The following is a 15,608-nucleotide window of genomic DNA, read 5'->3' on the forward strand; positions in this document are numbered from 1 at the left end:
GAGACTTGTCTGTTACAGAACAGGCAGGACTTGCATCCCAAAGAAATCAAATTCACTTCATTAGGGAATTATAAAAAAAGGAAATAAACAATTCTGATGAGGTAAAACAGATTATCGTTTTTCTGCATCCAATTGCTGTGAATTACAAAGCAGCTTTCAGATGTTCTAAAACGTCACCTGATTTAAGAACGGGTGACAGAACCTGTTAGGCATGCAAGTCTTCCTGTCACAAAAACTAAAATTAACCTAGAACACCTGCATTTGTGCAGTCCTTCCTCTTCTATGCGGAGGAAGAGAAAAAGCATTAACTTCATAAAACATCACTACTAAAAATGACCACCTTTCACATGAGACCTGAGGAAAGACAGGATTCATATTAACATGCATTTAAAGAATAAGGTATGTTCTACTGCAGTCAGTAAGAAGTCGTAACTTCTTGTGAAAGGTAACAAGAGAAAAAAAACCTTACCTTTATAAACCCCCACAGTCCTCCAGCAGGTGCTCCACCCTGAGTAGTAGACACTCTGGGGTCTTCACGTTCCTCAGGAAAAGTGATTGCAGAACCACTTCCAGTTCCAGAAGCCAAAGGGGATGAGAAAGATGCTTGTTGAGTAATAGGATCTGCCAAAACACCTTGTAAAAGGGAGAAATAAAAGACAAGTGTTCTTTTATTCTACTGCATTTAACTTGTTATACTGTAGCAACATGCATTGTTTAACAGGAAAATGAGCAGGAAGAATTTAAGAATACTGGGCTGTTTTGCTTCGTTTCTTTACGGCCCCAGAACAATTCTGCTTGTTAAAGGTTAGCAGATATAACTACTGTAAATGAGTTCAACAATGTCTACTAATAGAACTGAGACTGCCTGTACATTATGTATAAAATTAAACAATGGTTTTTTTTCATTAAAGCTTAGTTCAATAGTGGTGCTTTTTATTGTATTCAAATTTTCATAAGCCCTCAGTTGAGGAAAAAGAGGAATGGGCGTTGCTCTCTGAATAAAAAGACAGGAACGTTCTCACACATAATAAAAAGAGAGGTAGGAAAATTTCTAACCCTGAGTGCTGGAAATTAGTAGCAATAGAAAAAAGAGCAAACAAATGAAAAGCTTTACGTATTTTTAAGGAAAAAAAGAAAAAAACTTAAACAATAGAAAATTTTAGCTTGAGCCTTTACCCCATTACTCAGGTCTATTTTAACAGATTTTCCAACACAGGCCCTAATCAAGAGTTATTTTTATCTCACATTGCCCAACAGATAGGTCTTTTTAAACATTTTCCTAATACAGAACACTTAAAAGAGATATCACCAGTAACAGTAAAAGCCTGGCCCAATTGCAAGTAAACAGCCAAGTTTCCATTCCACTAGCAGAAAATGACATCAGTAGAGCAAGCAACTACAGAAACTGCTTGCATGGAAGGTATGCATTTTTAGCTGTCCTAATGAAATTTAGTGACTTGAAACAAGAAAATAGAAGCTGGTGTCATGGGATGAGCAGTTCACTACAGATTAAAAAATAAAACTAAAATACGAGATTACAGCCTGCAATGTCATACCACACTGTGGAAATATCATGCCTGTACTTGACCCTCTGTCCTAAACAAAAGATACATCTCCACATTCGGTCTGATTCTTCTGCACAGGTTAACAAAACCCACATTTCTCAAGGATTTTTTTGCAAGCCTGAATGCTAGTAGACCTCCATGAAAGGGACTCTGTTCTAGACCATGACTGTATTTCAAAGGCTACTCTCCATTCTTCTGAGTGTGGCTACATTACTTAAGTGTACCTGGAATAGTAAGAACTTAAACTTGCAGAACTCTAGCAGAGCAGGGAATAAAAAAGACCACCACCCAGGAGGTCAACACCCTCCACGTCTCACAAACATGAAAGCATAGAAAAAAAAAGGGCAAAAAAAATACCTGTGACCGGAGGTGCAGAAAATGATGGCATCAGTGGGCTCTGTGGTGCTCGACCAGCATGACCTCTGGTAATGTCATAGGTTGAAGACATGGAAAATCCTGAAATAGGTGGACCCGTGGGAGGTGCAGAAAGACTAGAGCCAGCTGTAGAGCTTAATGGAGGAGGTGTAGAGAACTGGGGCAGGGAGGTACTAAAAGCTGAAGGGGCAATAGGAGGTGGGGCAGGAGCTAAAGGTGGTGCAATAGTAGAAACTGCTGCGGAAGGTACAAATGGAAGAGAAGCCGAAGTCATCATAGGAGGAGGAAGTGGAGACACTGCAGCTGGCATGGGTGGTGAGTATGCTGGAGAAGATGACATGCTTGGTGTAGCAAGGGGACTGGACAAAGCTAGGAGAGAGAAAAAAAATGTATTTTAGTAATATCAAGTCTTAACCTCAGAAATTCAGTTACAGAGTTGGTCAGATAACTTTAAAAGCAAGTTTTGAACAAGTCTGCTTTTTTCCCTTGAAAGGGAATGTTAGTTTTGCTTAAGTTTGCACACAACATTAATTCCACTCATTTTTTTGTGACAGTATAATGTAATCCATGTCCCTTTTTCTTGCATTACCCTATTTGCCTTAAGCTAAAAAGAAAAAGATGAGTCAACATTTGTCTACCGAATGGACAGCTGCTGAAGGCTGCTGCAGAAATTTCTAGCTAGCACCTTTCTTCCTAAGTCAATGCTTAATCAACAGGACTTAAGGTGATGCAGGAACTGTACATCTTCAAGAAAAATCAAATGTATACTCAACTTAGATATGGGCCTAGGGTAGTTACTTCAGAGGTGTCAATCTGTAAGGTATGCTGAACACCAGACAGACCTGTATTCCTTGGTATCTAGCCTCATAAACCCTATGCTTTCTCTGTTTCAGTCTGGCCCCACCTGATCCTTGGATAAGCCAGTTTTGCTCGCTAAATCAAGGATAGCCAGAAAATTAAGTTAGAAAAACAAAAACAATCTTTTTTGATAGCAACAAACTGTTGGATCAGCTCAAGCAATTCATGCACCTCAGCCTAAACATGATCAATAGTTAAATGATATGTTGAATTACATTAATGCATTGATCTCATACTCTCCTCTCAGTGAAAAAATAATAAAATAAAAAATTGAGCAAGCACCATCCAATACATGCACATTTCTTTATTTATAAATTACTTTCTTGTAGCACTGTACTAGCATATCATGTACATTATAAAACAAACACAAAATTATAAATTTTAAAAGGATGAGATAAAGATGAATGACATTTTTTAAACATTTTTTTTAGTAGTAGTACAAACATCTTTCTGCTCTAAAACTTTTTATTATTAATATATTATTAGTAACTATTAGAATCACAGAGTGGTTTGGTTTGGAAGGAACCTTAAAGCCTATCTTGTTTCAACCCACCTGCCATAAGCAGGGAAACCTTCCATTAAGTAAGGCTGCTCAAAGCCCCATCCAACCTGGACTTGAACACTTCCTGGGATGGGGCATCCACTTCTCTGGGCAACCTGTGCCAGTGTCTCACCACCCTCAGTAAAGAATTTCTTCCTCATGTCTAATCTAAATCTACCCTATTTTAGTTTAAAGCCTTTAACACTTTACTTTTTACTACACTTCCTGGTAAAGAGACCTTCCCCAGCTTTCAGTGGGCCCCCTTTAGGCACTGGAAGGCAGCTGCAAGATGTCTCCAGAGCATTCTCTTCACTAAGTTAAGCAACCCCACCTTTCTACTACTGTCTTTTTAAGTGAGATGCTCCAGCTCTCTGCCCATCTTTGATCCTCCTCTCATGTCCAAGTATTAATATAGTATATAATTCTATTTTTAATACTTAAATTTGTGTTTGTTTTTTTTTCTTTAGTGTGAGCAGTGTGATTGAGTAAGCCTCATTATTTTCTGAAGTCTTGGTCTAACACTGCAATATAGTGATTAAAAGGTTTGCTTCTATGCTCAGTTTAATCTGACACTTGGATTTACTATCTGTCATAGCTGAAAAAAACACCTCACAAAGATCCGAGTAGATGGTAGATGTAGATCCAAGTGGAGGAAGTGCATCATTCACTGTGCTTTCTAAATCATGATTCTTCTTTTCCATTCCATCCATTAATTATTTAATTTTTTTTTCTTGAAATTCAGCTAGTAAATTCATATAAGCTAATCAGAATGCAAACTAATGTTGCACTTTCATATTTTTAACAGATCAGTTCAAAATCCACAGAAACTCTTTCTGTTGAAGATTTTTAAACAAGTTAGGAACTTCTCTATCCAAATTTATGTGTACAGATATGAGAGTTTTCACAGGTACATACTTGTATTACTTTTCAGCAAAAGCATCACATAATAAAGGAAACGTTCCCAAACAGCTATTTGCAAAATGCTCTCTCCGTATCATGAGTTTCTAACAAAAAGCATACTTTCTCATTGCTTGCTAAAACTCCTCCTTTACCTCTATGGGATACATTACTTTTTTCTATTAGTTTTTGAAAGTATCTGCTAGGTAGCACAATGCTGATACTGTCATTACAGAAAAGGTTAGAAAATTTGGAAAAGTTGTCTTATCATACCAGAAAAACATGGAACTCATCCTTCGCTCAATAACTCTTTTAAGCACTTTGCCACAAGATAACCATCAAACCCTTCTACCATACAAAAAATGTCGCTGGTCAACCCTGATCTCACTGCAAATTATTGTAAAGATTCTGCTATTTAAAGGCTGTTTTTATAAAGTGAACCACATCAATAACATCCTGTAGCACTTTGCACTTCTGGCTCCAATTTCTTTGCTGCAATAGCTTGACATGAACAATGCAGTGAATAAATTTCACATTTGGTGATACTTCTGTAACCTTACGCTGGCATCTGTTTTTTAATTCCACCCAAAGCAGCCAGCCATTCTATCAGTGGTTACTCTTACGCAGTTGTCCCATAAAACTGTGTTTTTACTAAAGAAGTAATTTACTGTTGAGCATGTATCTTCTACAGCACATCTCTCCTTTAGTGGTTCACAATGAAATAGCTCTTGTATGTCATTATTAAAACAGAATCTAGCAAACACCACAAGCTGAGACTTGCTAGGAACAACTGTACTTTCAGCCAAGTGTATGGCAAACCTCCCACACTGCATAGTTTGTTTCTCCAAATCTTCAGCAATGTTTTCTATACATCTTCCAACAGTATTTGCTGACAATGTGCTGTCACCGTATTGTTTTCCAAGTATTATTTCAGCCATTTTTACCATCACAGGAAGAACATGTGTTTCCCCAACGGTATATAGCTTTTTGTCTTTCACTGTTAAAAAAGAAGCCTCTAAAGAGGCTTCTAAAAATTTAGTATTAAATGTAGTGAAATTTTGTACAGTACTGGACTGAGCACCATACGACTTGAAATGTTGCCCAAAAAATTGTAAAGTTTAGTCTTCATGTTCTGGATGCTTAGCTTTTAAGTGTCTTGCTAATTATAACGGCTTCATGCTATCACTAGCTAATATCAAAAGGCACAATATAAACTTAGGGTAAGGTTCATCCCTAACAGTGGCGGCTACAAAACCGTATTTCAAATAATCTTGAAAATTTTGAAACTTTTTTGGCCAACTTCTTCTCTGATCTGATTAGATTGTCATTGTTTTTACCTCACAATGTGGCTGACGAAGAGTTCTTACAATGTGCAGAAGCGTCATCTCTGTCATTTCCTTGCTGCCTGCTTGTGTTCACATTGTTAGCATTATCTTCAATCTGTGGTATCTTTGCTGGAATCTTTCTAAAACACTTGCCCATTTTGTGACGGTTAGTTTAGTTAAACTAGGTAATACAATCCACAATTCCACTAAACCAGACACACAATGTTGCAATACACTGAAAGCAAGATAACAAGTGAGGCTGCCACTGTCAACCCCTCTGTGTTATGGAACACCCACTCTTCTGTAAGGACACCTTCTGTACCATACACAACTTGGCTGTCTGACATACTGGATTATTCGCTCGGGTTGGTGGGTGTCAAGGCATATATTAAATGCTCAAAGAGCTTAATTGCTTTATTTTTTAGATAAAAATAAATGTCCATAAAAGTTTGAATGTTTTCTTCTCACACCCCAATGAATAGTCTTGCGCACCTTGTGAAGTAAGCACATAGCACTTTGGAGACCACTGCACAAAATACCAGATGTGTCAGAAAAACAAAATATTTGGTATTCAGCATATGGTGTTCAGATCCTTTTAAAAAATTAGATAAAGTGCACATATAGCTTTGACTTCCACCCACAGTACTAAAAAAGTGATTACTTTTCAGGTTTACTACTATAACTCCCTTCTATGCTGATCTTCTAACCGTGCATTGTAGCATAAGGTACTATTTCTTAATAGTTGACCACATCCTTAAAAAACACAAGTGTACCCACTTAACTTTATAAAAAAAAGTTTCAATAATGAAAAAAAAGTTTAAAATATTCTGTGTCAAATGTGCATCAGATAAGCACACTTCCATGATTAAGAAACAATTTAAATCCTTCAAATTAGTCTGGAGAAGAGCACCGTAATTATGCTGATTGCAATATTTTTGGATGAATGGCTGTGCTTCAAAACACATGAATAAACGTGACCAAGTTGCAAAATAAGTTTTGGTACCTAATGAGACAGGTGTAGCAGAGGCAGCAGTAGCCCCCACTGTGCTCGGTGGGGGTGTGCCAGGTGGAGTTGTCTCTATTCCACTCTCTTCCATCATTTTCCTTCAGCTACGAAAACCTGCAAGAAAAAAATAAAAAGCATGCTTTCAGCAACAAAACAAAAAAATTTAAATTAAAATGAGAGGGCCACAACACAGTGATTTATGTTACCCAACAGAGTGGAGAAATCTCAACTCTAGGAAAAAAGGAAAAAATTGTCTGCTTTCAAGTACATAATTATCTAGTACGTCTCATTTCTCCTACACCTTACCCTTATTTTTAGCACTGTAACAATATGTCAGACACCGAGCATCTTTCTAAAAATCTTACCGTGCACGCCCACTTACTGTGTCTAATACATACTAATGGCATTTAGATGAGTAATACTACAGGAGTAGTTACCCATCTCAACCCCCTCATCCCACTGTAAGACAAACTTATCTACCAGGCGGTATTTTGCTGCATCATTGAGTGGTAGCAATTCAAAGACCTGTTATTTTCTGAGCTACGGCTGGATAGGATGCAAAACACGACCGGGGCAAGACAGAGGACCAAAGCCTCCCCCTGCTGGCAGCAGAGAACCAGGACTAAGCAAGAAGCTGTAACCACCTCAGGCCTAGGAATTTCAGCAGATGCTGCTGAGCATCACACCTGGACCAAAGCACCTGGCTGAACACTACGAACAACAAAATCAGCATGGCAGGGAACCAGCCCAGAAGCTCCTGACTCTGTGACCTAAGGTCTAACCAGCAGCTCACCTACCTTAAGGAAGTACTTTGGGTCAGCTGAATTAACTCCCAGAAAAGCTAAACGAAACCAGCCAGGATTTAATTCAAATATAGCTAAAATTACAGGGAAATCAATTAAACTTAAAAAGTTATGAATAGTACACTAAATATAAGATTTCCAGTACAGCCAATTCCTGTAAAATCCATGCATCGTACTACTCTGGTAATAATGTCAGAAACAAAGACAAACGACAAATTCAGCTTTTATTTTGAAGACCAAGTTTATCTTGTAACGCTTTTAAGTAAACCTTCAAAATATACCACTACTGAAAAAGTAAAGCTATGCGTTTAAAAGTTTAAAATTAATGTATAAAGCTGTAGGACAAGAAAAGGAGAGGTAAAAAAAATAAAAAATAAAAAATAAAAATCAAGACTCAAGAACACCTGGAGAATTTTGTTCTTCAGTGCAGAGGCAGCGAACAAAAAGCCCTGCTTCTCCCAGGCCTGGTAAGCTACACAGCAAAGATTTGTATCACTCTCTGAAGTAACATTTCTTACGGAAATTTTAATAAAATAAAAATCCTACATAATTATACATATGAAAAACTGAGACACTCAAATATTTTCCACCATAACCATTACGTCAGCAGCTACTGAGGAGTGCCAGATTATTCCCTTAACAATTTATAGAGGAAAAGGTGTAGATAGTGTGTTGAGTAAGAATACCCACATTTATATAAAAGTAATTCCAAATGCAAAAATACATTTCTTCCTCTCTCTCAAACAAAAAAAAAAAAGAAAAAAACTATATCCTCACTGCCCCACTGTTGTTTTAAATGCACAGACAACACTAAGTTTAATTTTTTCCTACATATTAACTCTTATAACCAAACTGAAAAATCCCAAACATAGGATGTAAGTTTTAGTCCTGCCAGGCTTGTAACATATCTCCAAAAGCAACAAAAGCATCAAAATCATACGGGAGAAGAAATTCCAGACCCTCTGCCAAACCACTATGCTTTGCATCAATGATTCAATATTAAATGAGCCTAGCCTCAGAAAGCCAATAAGCATGGTATATAATATACAGACAGCACTCTTCATGAAAACTCTTATGAGGGAAAGACTTCAGTTTCTGGGGACCTCTTTAATCCATTTAAAAGCTTCACTTTAGGCAGGAAGGATGGGTCAGTAACTGCTTGGTGGGGAACAGACCGTCCTTACAGAGTTAGCACATCCATCTCATCGTCCCTTACAAAGGAACTGCACACAGTCTTCCGTTAAACTTCACTACGCAGAGGAATTTGCAATGATAAGATTTCTGTCTTTTAATCAGGTTACGTGAGTTTACATTCCATCTGTAAAAGCATTTCTAAGTCATCCTTCTTCCAATTATACACTGCAAAGCCAGAAAGAATTTTCCATTGTGCAACTGAAGTAATCACTGACCCAAACCTCCTAGAAACATCTTATTTCATCGAGGCTCCGCTGATCTCCTGCTTGAATGCAGCTGATACCAAAATTAAATACCGTGGGCATGCAGAGTGACTGAAAAGGTTCCACAGGGCCACTTCTCAAAAACTCCACACAGAACATTTTTCAAAGCCAGACAGACATTGGAGATTCAGGAAGGGGGAGGGGAGGTGGGGCCAAAAAAAGATGCTGACGAAAAAAAGAAACCTGAACTGACATCTGGAAAACTAGGGATAAGCAGTAATGTAAATAGACTCTGTAGTTGCTTTTCTCTACTGCCTTTAAAAATAACAGAACTGCTACAGCACCCGCAAACTTGCGGCAAAAATTGCAAGCCAGTTCCTGAAGCAGAATGATTTAAAAAAAAAAAAAAAAAAAAAAGGAGGGGGCTCAAAATTTGAAATTTAAAAAAAATTAAAATCAGTGGTTTCACGTTTTCTCCCCTCACTGGGGAGACTCTGCAGGACAGCCAACCATCTGCCAACCCAGCCTGGTCAAAGACAGAAGCTCAAGAGGGGAACCCTACCAGTGGTAGGGTTGTTCCTGTTCCCCTGGGCTCCACAGCTCTGGGTGTGCACCACCAGGCAACGTCCCCAGTAGCCTGGATGCCTTCCTGATGGTACCCCGTCACAAGTATACTGCTCTGCCTCCCTTCTGTCTGCCTCAAATTTTATCCTCTGACCCTAACACATCATATACTCCATCATATATTGTCCGCTATAATCCATTGGGATTTTTGTCAATAACTGGAGAAAAGACAACTTCTCCCCACCTCTGCGTGGAAAGGCAGACATTTCTTTATTCCGTCACATAACACACAGCCACGGCAGCCTGTAATATTTTCCTCCCCCTCTCAATTCATTACTTTCACTCTTGTCTTTTTCCATCTACCCAATCCCCTGCCTTTTAGCTTACATGTGTCTTCACGTTTTCTGTGAGCTCCTACTCCCTGATACACCCCTGCCCCAAGACACTCTTTTGCACCCAAGCAGCTCTGAGAGGGAAACAGACCGTGCTCTATGAAGAACACAAGATTGAGAAATGTCACACAACAGTCAAATTCATTGTGAAGTCCTGACCTGGCAGCCTGCACAAGTAACAGCTTTCTAAATACTGAATTCTCAACATAAGCCAGTCATAGTTTGCATGTGCTGCATGCGTAAACATAACTTAAAAAAAAAAAAGTTAAAGAGAAAAATAAGAGATAAGACAAGAGAGAAGGGAATGCGCAAAAGGAAAGGAAAGGAAAAATACAATAGATGTAATTGGAAGATAATAGCTCATCATGTCAAAAGAGTCCAGCATTATATATAATTAAAACTAATTCTGCAGCATGTATGGATTAGCACTTGAATCTAAATGGCCTGTCTGAACACAGTTATATGTGAGAAATTGGGAAGCAAGCAGTATATGAGAAATGTGTAAGAACAGAAAAAAAAATACAAGGAATCCACAAACTTCAAAAATAATGTCCTCAACAAAGTTTCCAATGAGGATTTCCAGCTTCCCTCAGAGAAGCTGCAGGGCAGCAGTTTCCCAGTAAATCCTACAAATCCTTAATTACTGCTTGAAATAGCCTGTCTTTTAGTGATTTCTAAAAAAAATAAAAATAAATGTTTAAATCGTTATTTGTACTACAGGCCAAACCCAATTTACAATCAGTAGCCCCTGAAAACTATGCTTCATTTCTTAACGATATAAGTCTTTATAGAAGCTACAGTGAGGTTTTCTGCTTTTTACATAGACAGTTTTTATTGCACCTAACTTTCTACAAAATACTGTTCATCAAAGCCAGCCATGCTGCAAATCTGCAAGCCAGTCTGTTTTGCCAAAAAATAAATGCTAATGTGCATCTTACTATGTTCTTTACTTCTCCCCTCTCCTCGATCGCTCCTTTATGGTCAGCAAATATTTTTCAAGCAAATATAGCCATGTAATGCAACATGAATAGATGGAAAAATGACTTCAAAAATTAATTTAAATACACAGACTTTTATATTCCTTCCTGCAAACTGGAACACTGTGCATTACTAAGCTGAAGAGACAAAGGAGAAACTCTGAGACAAGCAAATTGGAGTACGTACAATTAGGTGAAAATTACAGCAGTACTGCCATCTACTGATTTTTGACCAGAAGTTGCTATCGCAAATTTGATAATCTCACCACATTTAATTGGAAGAAAACCTTTACTTATGCTTATACAAAAGCAAAAGAAGTGATACAGAAAAGAAAAATAGAGAAAAAAACACCACCACCCCCACATTCCCAGTGACCAGCCATCCTTAAAATAACTCGTTTAAGGAGAAACATTACTTTTGTTAGGCTTCCATCTTTTTTTTTGTTTGTTTGGTTGGTTTAAAAGAAATCTTTATCAGTATTAATAGGATGCATTAGAGAAGACGCTCAATCCTTGCATTACAGAGAGAAAGTGTGCCACATCTGCAAGGTCTGTCCTTAGCTGACTGGTAACTGTATTTTACTGATTCTCACCAGATGAATCTCAGCCATTAACCCAATTCCCAAATGCAAGGCCTGTGTATGCTGACGGAAAATCAGGCTAAAGCTCCAACTGAAAATTTTAACGGAGCTGATGTTAAAAGCAGGAACTAAATCATTCGATTTAGAGACTAAAAGGCTGAGCTGGGAAATTAATCATCTTTTGACTTAAGATTAATAGGAAGTGATTACATATGCTTTCATATTTCAGCAATAATCTTAATGACATAACCATACTTCAAAAGCATTCTTCAGGTTATTACTCTAATATACAGAAATTGACAGGTAATGATAAGATTACCTACAAATGGAGATTAGCAAATTTCACATGGATAAAAACACGTTATCCAGAAATCAGTCATACTTTAGAGTTTATACTAATTAACCCCTTCTTGTATTTCAGTAGATACTCCTGCTAAAAAAGACACACAACATACTCAAGAGCTCGAAGGGGCAAAACTGTTCTCCAAGCAGAGCCTAAAATGAAAAAAAGTACAGCTCGAATATTGAATTCAAACACTATTAAACTTCTCATCTGTAAATCACAATAGGTATAACTATTTTACTTAAAGTGTGAAACACACTATATGTGGTTACTCACTCTAGTAATGGCTAAACACGAGTTGACAGCTTTCCAGAATAAGCAGTGGCCATTTATTTATTTATCTGAACAAATCAACTGTTTGGAGTCATACACCCAAAGCAAACACCACTTCAAATAAAATGGTACATCCTAGGTTGTATTGACTGAGTCACAGGCACATACTTCCGTTGAACAAGACAGAAACCCAAGGGGGAAAAAAGCCCAAGAACTCAAAGATTCAAATAAAATATTAGAAACAGAACAGACTGACTGACCAAGGAGAAAGCAATAAAGAAAATGACAAAGATGAATGACAGCCTATTAAAGATGAAGTTGATGCTAGTTGAAGGCAACGTACTTTCAACACGAGAAGTTAAAGTTTCATCTGAAACATTCCTCACGCTGGTTTATTCTACTTTAGAGAGGGAGAGAGAGCCAGGGATAAGACTTCCTTCAGAATCTGCAGACAGGTCCTAGAGGACATACAAAGCCACACTGAAGCCAAAGGAAGGGCATACAGGGATCACCATTTTAATAACCTGGTGTTAAATGACTTGTCCTAAAGCCCAAAGCTCTAAAGAGAGGCAAGCAAAGGGAAAAAAAAGAATGATCTGAACCCTCCTATAGCCATTTTATGTTCATAGCATAGATAACGGCAATCAAAACACCCACATCAACGTTTCACTTAAAAGAAAAAAAAAGCCTTTACCGATCACCAATCAGAATCCAGTGTGCCTCAGACCTATCACATCACCAAGGCGGAACAAAATGCCAGGCATGCCAGCAGTGGTTGTCCCTAATTTGAGACTACTGCAGACAGGGATATCATAGTTCATACCTAACACTCAAAAAAACCAGGAAGTTCCACATAGAGCAACATATAAATCGTTCGTTTTTACTCTTCCAAAAGCTTTCTAATCTTTTGTAAATTATTCTGTCTCCCAGATTCTCACTACCACTGCCACCCCTCTGGATTTGTTCCAGACCACATGCACTCTGACCACAGAGGTTTTATTTTTAAATATCACAATGCCTGTACAACACCGAGGACCTCTGATCATTGCTGACCAAACCTACTAGTTTAGGACAGGATGTTTTATCTGACTACATTACACCATCTAAAACAGACAAAAAGCGGTAAGCGTGTACATCCCACCAACTTGCAGCGAGAGCTACACCGCGTGATGTGATGTAATATAACAGCTCCTGCACTTACAGAGTGTTTTTTTTTTTTTTTTCCCCCAAAAAGAAATACCTTTTTCATGAGACAGTAAACATACATCGTATAAATCGCGGGTAAATCCATTTATCAGTGCTCCCGCTGCCTACAGCAACCCCGCGGCACCCCCTGCGGCCAGCCCCGCACAGACCACGGGGAGATCCCCACGCCCGGTCCCACCATCACAGGCCGAAACCACGCAGCCCTACCCGCACCAGCACTCCCAGCCCCCGGCCAGGCACGAACCCACCCCGGGGGTGCCTCCCGCAGCTCCCAGCCCCCCGCCCCGTCCCGTCCCGCCCTCCCCCGGCCCTACCGCCGCAGCCGGCACCGGTGAGCGCGGGGCAGCGACGGCAGCGGCGCGACCCCGCCGTCCGGCCCGGCCCAGCCCTGCCCAGCCCTCCGGCCACTCCCTCCCGGCCGCCGGCTGCCAACGCGGCCCCCCCAGCCCCGCGCTGCGGGCACCCCCCGCGGACCCGGCTCCCGCCGCCCGGCCCCCGCCGCCGCCGCGCGGCCTCGGGGGCAGCCCGCGCCCCGCGCCCCGCCGGTACGAACGAGGCACGGACCCGGGCCGCATCCGCCGCCGCCTACAACTCCCGGCGGCCCCCGCGGCGCGGCGCACGCGCGCTGCCGCCCGCCCACTCGCCCTGGCCCCGCCCAGCGCCACGCGCTGCCACGTCTCCCGCGGCCGCCGCCCGGACGGAGCCCCGCCCCTGCCTGCCCCACAAGATGGCGGCGGAGGGTTTAAAGGGGGGGGGGGGGGGAGGGGGAAGGGACCGCCCCTTGTGCCACGTTCAACGGCGGCTCCGGGCGGCAGATGGGAGCCGTTGGTTTTACTGCTTCGCCTTAACGCTCGTAATGACGCGTTTTGCCGGCTTTATGCGTGCAAATAACCCTCCCTGCCTTCTCACTACCAGGTAAAAACTGGCGTGGTGGACTTACTTACAGTCCGAGCATGCCGTTGGGCACCCTGGAGTTCAGATTAACAGGCTTCTGTCTTTTTGCTGGGAGATGGCCATACACAACCGTGAATAGTTGTATGATTCAAGTACATGGACGATGTGATGTTAAGATACATATTTGAAACGCTTCGTTGCTCACTTTTATCAATACTACAGCATGGACTTCCGTGTTCAGCCACAGAACGTAAACTAACATCGATCTGACCCGGCTCAGTTCAGAAATGCCAGAATGAATCATCAACTGACAGACTTAAGCAACAGACTAATACGAAAACGTAATCTTTTGTGTAAAACAACGTAGTACAGTAAGGGTTTGTAAAAAAAAAGAAGTGGCTTTAATGATAAAACTATAAAGTGCCAGTGCAATAGAGAATTGGTTGAGGAATTCGGAGCAATTGAACCCAATGAAGCTTAGGAAAAACTTCTTAACTTTTCAAGAACCATCATTATTTGCTCCATGTTATTTCAGTAATGAAAAGATAACCAGCCATGTGTGTCAGGGGGACTAATTTTATCTATTCCTTGGCTGTATCATTCCCCCTTTTGTCTGAATCAGCTTGTCAAGTGGAAAAGTGGATAGAAAAACGCAGTTTTTCTTACAAGTACTATATGCAAAATCCTCATAAGATTGAAGAGTCAGTTCCCTTCCTCTTGGTTCAGAGGATGCCTTTTGACTTTGCACTAGGCTCTGAGAACTTGCCTTCTCACTTTTTTTTTTTGTTGGCGGTTTTATTACTGTATCCTGTGTGCAAGATGCGTTTTGTGTTCTGTCTTCCGTGCCTCAGAAAGCCAAATACTCCGTATCCACTTGAGTTGAATTCACCCTTGTCTTTGGCTGAAACATTCCAGTATTTTAGCTGTTGCTAAATAAAAGGCCATTTAGTCACTCCCTCATTTAGCTAAATGGAAGACATGCCGATCATTTTTCAGCATGGTATGTGATTATTTGAAAGTTAAGTATAAACCCATCAGAAACTGCTCAGCATTCATCGTGACATTGCTGAGATCACCAAGTGCATTGATTTGTGTAAATGAAGATTTTGCATTCCCCATTCTTAGGAAACCATTCAGAATTGTTTTGTTATATTGATCTCAGTCTGGCCTCTACCAACTCTGTGGCAACCAGCTTAATTAATAGCATGTTCTTGAAACAATTTCTGTAATACAGACATAACTCTTGATTTTCCTTAATCCATTTTTTTTCAAAACTGCTTTGCAAACTTAAAATGTACCTTCATAAGTCTTGTCATTCCCATTATTAAATGATACAGTGAACACAAATGAAATGGATATGATTACTTCTATAAAGTACGTAACAAAAAAAAACAAAACAAAAACAAAACAAAAAAAAACAGCCCAGGGGTAACTATCAAATAAAGGAATAAAATGGAAAAAAGTTCGGGAACCTTTTTTTTCTCCTCTTTTTAATAACATTTTGTTCTTTAATTTGCTCCCATGTAAGCATACTCTTCAGTGTTCTGATGACAGTGGAGTTTTGTAGTTGTGCAGATATCTTGTGGAAATAAAAAAATAAATAGCTGCAGC

The 15,608-nt window shown here is 39.9% G+C and overlaps 1 protein-coding gene across 12 annotated transcripts in view; it reads right to left on the minus strand.

Annotated features, from left to right (window-relative positions):
* The window catches only part of PRRC1 (proline rich coiled-coil 1), a 33,106-nt gene extending 17,797 nt beyond the window's left edge, over window positions 1–15,309 (minus strand). Inside the window, exons 1-4 of one of the 12 annotated variants that reach the window (XM_040540896.1) lie at window positions 14,048–15,309; window positions 6,565–6,681; window positions 1,923–2,309; window positions 470–633 (exon numbers count right to left, since the gene is read on the minus strand). In XM_040540896.1, coding sequence (XP_040396830.1) covers window positions 470–633; window positions 1,923–2,309; window positions 6,565–6,661 — 648 coding nt within the window. In that variant the 5' untranslated portion in view covers window positions 6,662–6,681; window positions 14,048–15,309. Of the gene's footprint in view, window positions 1–469; window positions 634–1,922; window positions 2,310–6,564; window positions 6,682–7,774; window positions 7,793–12,240; window positions 12,351–12,421; window positions 12,441–12,591; window positions 12,722–13,137; window positions 13,381–13,417; window positions 13,526–13,577; window positions 13,596–13,656; window positions 13,749–14,047 lie in introns of those variants that run through there. The other 11 variants (XM_040540894.1, XM_040540905.1, XM_040540904.1 and 8 more) reach the window with 11 other exon arrangements.
* Between the last annotated feature and the right edge of the window lie 299 nt (window positions 15,310–15,608).

The sequence above is a fragment of the Cygnus olor genome, chromosome Z (genome assembly GCF_009769625.2).
Source record: "Cygnus olor isolate bCygOlo1 chromosome Z, bCygOlo1.pri.v2, whole genome shotgun sequence".
Lineage (NCBI taxonomy): Eukaryota > Metazoa > Chordata > Aves > Anseriformes > Anatidae > Cygnus > Cygnus olor.